Here is a 2,722-nt window from a genome sequence, read left to right on the forward strand (position 1 = left end):
AAATCAGATTATAACGTATTAAGAGTAAAATATAAATAATTAAGCCTGATAAAAGAAAAGTGGTAACACTAATGCACAAATCAGATTATAACGTATTAATAGTAAAATATAAATAATTAAGCCTGATAAAAGAAAAGTGGTAACACTAATGCACAAATCAGATTATAACCTATTAAGAGTAAAATATAAATAGTACTAAACAAAAATAAAACATCATTTCCTAAAAAAATTGGAGAAAATACGTTTGATTTATTTGATTTAGAAAACTTGAAAAGGATTGGTTGTTAACACAAGAAGAATAGCTTATTATTAAACCATTTGGAAGTAACTCAGGTAGTTCCCAGGGTACGTAAAGAGCGATACCTTTAAGCTCTCTGTATCTCATATTAATACTTAATTAGCAGGATTTTGCATAGAATAATTATAACAATTCAGTCATAACGTTAAAGGCAGCTTTTTCTTCACTAATGAAATGAAAGACCTAAAGTCAGATACGTTTCAAATAGGTTTCTGTGCATGTTTTGATGTAGAATAACTTTACACAAATATTCCACATGAGTTTTGATGTAGAATAACTTTACACAAATATTCCACATAAGGAGTTTTATGTAGAATAACTTTACACAAATATTCCACATAAGGAGTTTTGATGTAGAATAACTTTACACAAATATTCCACATAAGGAGTTTTGATGTAGAATAACTTTACACAAATATTCCACATAAGGAGTTTTATGTAGAATAACTTTACACAAATATTCCAAATAAGGAGATATAACAACTATTTAATCTGCCAAAGAGATAATAAAAGTATAACATTTTCGAAGCATGTGTTTCAAATATTATTATGGTGTTTTAACAGGAGTCGCATTTTGTGTTTAATAGCACAATGTGTGATTAAATATATGGAGTAACAATGAGATCTAAATTGGTATCAACACCTGTCAATCTTTTCCTTGATTTTCATAAAAACTCCTTGGGAAATTTAAGCCTTTTTTTACTATCGTAGGTACGTCTATAATGGTATCAACACCTGTTAATCTTTTCCTTGATTTTCATAAAAACGCCTTGAGTAAGTTAAGCCTTTTTTACTGTCGTAGATACGTTTATAATGGTATCAACACTGCCAATTTTTTTCCTTTATTTCATGAAAACGCCTTGAGGAATATAAGCCTTTTTACTGTCGTAGGTACGACTATAATGCTTTTGTTAGTTTTAATAAATTACAACAAGACCGATTTTAAAGTATCTTAACAATAACATTAACAGCATAAAATGTACAATAAAACCCCAGCAATAACACAAACTTCTTTAAAACACTTAATAACAAACAATAATGAACTTTTTTAATGTAAGATGAATCATAAAAACAATTACGGGTTCGTCTTCTAATTTTGAAATCTTTACATCAGACATATTCAAAAAGATATTTGGTTCAAATCTTGACTTATCGTTCACGTAAACTAACTAACACATATGCATATCAACATAACGAATGCAAAACATTAAAAAATTCAAAGTAAAAATTGATTTCCAAAAATGATACTTTATACGGGCAAACGTATTTTATAAGTAAAAAACAACTAAACAGATTAATTCATAATATTTATCCACACATAGCCTTAAGGGTTATGTTGAAAATAGAGCCAATATAAATTTTTCCCATTAAAAAACAAACAAACTAAATATCGAAAGTAGTATATGAATTTATTCTAATGTAACTTGATATACATGGATCAATAACAAGATGGCTTCAAACACGTATATGTTAGCATTCAAATCTAAAAGCAGACAGTGGTTGGGGTTCTAAGAATACGTAATAATAAGAAGTGCGGTATTTAGTGTTATGATATAAAAACAAAATAAAACATAGTAATTCTTGTATTAAAAAGCAATATTTAAAAAAAAGTGTTTCTGATAACTGAAATCATAATAATCTAGTTTATTTAATAATTAATCGTTTGTATGCAGAACTTATTTCGTTGAGTTTCAGCTTAGCTTTATAAATTAGAAGGCTTTAAATATACTTATTTAAATCAATATATATATACGTTTTGGTAACAATATATTTATTTTCAGGGGTGTTTGGAGAAGCTGGAAGAGTTTATTCGCGCGGAGAGCACGCTGTTGTTGGGTATTGGATGTGGTATAGCAAGCCTACAGGTACGTTGGAACGTTTTAAGAAATACATTCTTCGTGGAACATTTCCAACTTAGTAACCAAATATTTGTGTTTAATGCCATATAAAATAAAACTCTTTTAGACCAAATAAACGTTTTCAAGTTCAGCAGACTTACTCTCACTCATTCAGACCTTGTCTACATTAATAACAAGGATAATAAGTCTATTCTCCACCCAAGAATTATGATTTACAGTTCACTTAAAACGGGGAATTTAAACTTTTCGTAGGAGATGAATTATATTACGTTCAAAACAAAAGATCACAGAACAGGTTTTAAGGCTAATCTTTGTTTGTTTGTTTGAAGTTAAGCACAAAGCTACACAATGGACTATCTGTGCTCTGCCCACCACGGGTATTGAAACCCGGATTCTAGCGTTGTAAGTCCGCAGACATACCGCTGTGCCACTGGGAGGCTAAGGCTAATCTTTGTTTGTTTGTTTGAAGTTAAGAACAAAGCTACACAATGGACTATCTGTGCTCTGCCCACCACGGGTATTGAAACACGGATTCTAGCGTTGTAAGTCCGCTGTGACACTGGGG

The 2,722-nt window shown here is 30.1% G+C and overlaps 1 protein-coding gene across 3 annotated transcripts in view; it reads left to right on the forward strand.

Annotated features, from left to right (window-relative positions):
* The window catches only part of LOC106460968 (CD9 antigen-like), a 66,652-nt gene that overhangs the window by 56,745 nt on the left and 7,185 nt on the right, over positions 1-2,722 (forward strand). For all 3 annotated transcript variants that reach the window (XM_022387759.1, XM_022387762.1, XM_022387760.1), the window contains one exon: positions 2,080-2,163. In XM_022387759.1, coding sequence (XP_022243467.1) covers positions 2,080-2,163 — 84 coding nt within the window. The remainder of the gene's footprint in view (positions 1-2,079; positions 2,164-2,722) is intronic.

This window comes from Limulus polyphemus, unplaced genomic scaffold (assembly GCF_000517525.1).
Source record: "Limulus polyphemus unplaced genomic scaffold, Limulus_polyphemus-2.1.2 Scaffold872, whole genome shotgun sequence".
Lineage (NCBI taxonomy): Eukaryota > Metazoa > Arthropoda > Merostomata > Xiphosura > Limulidae > Limulus > Limulus polyphemus.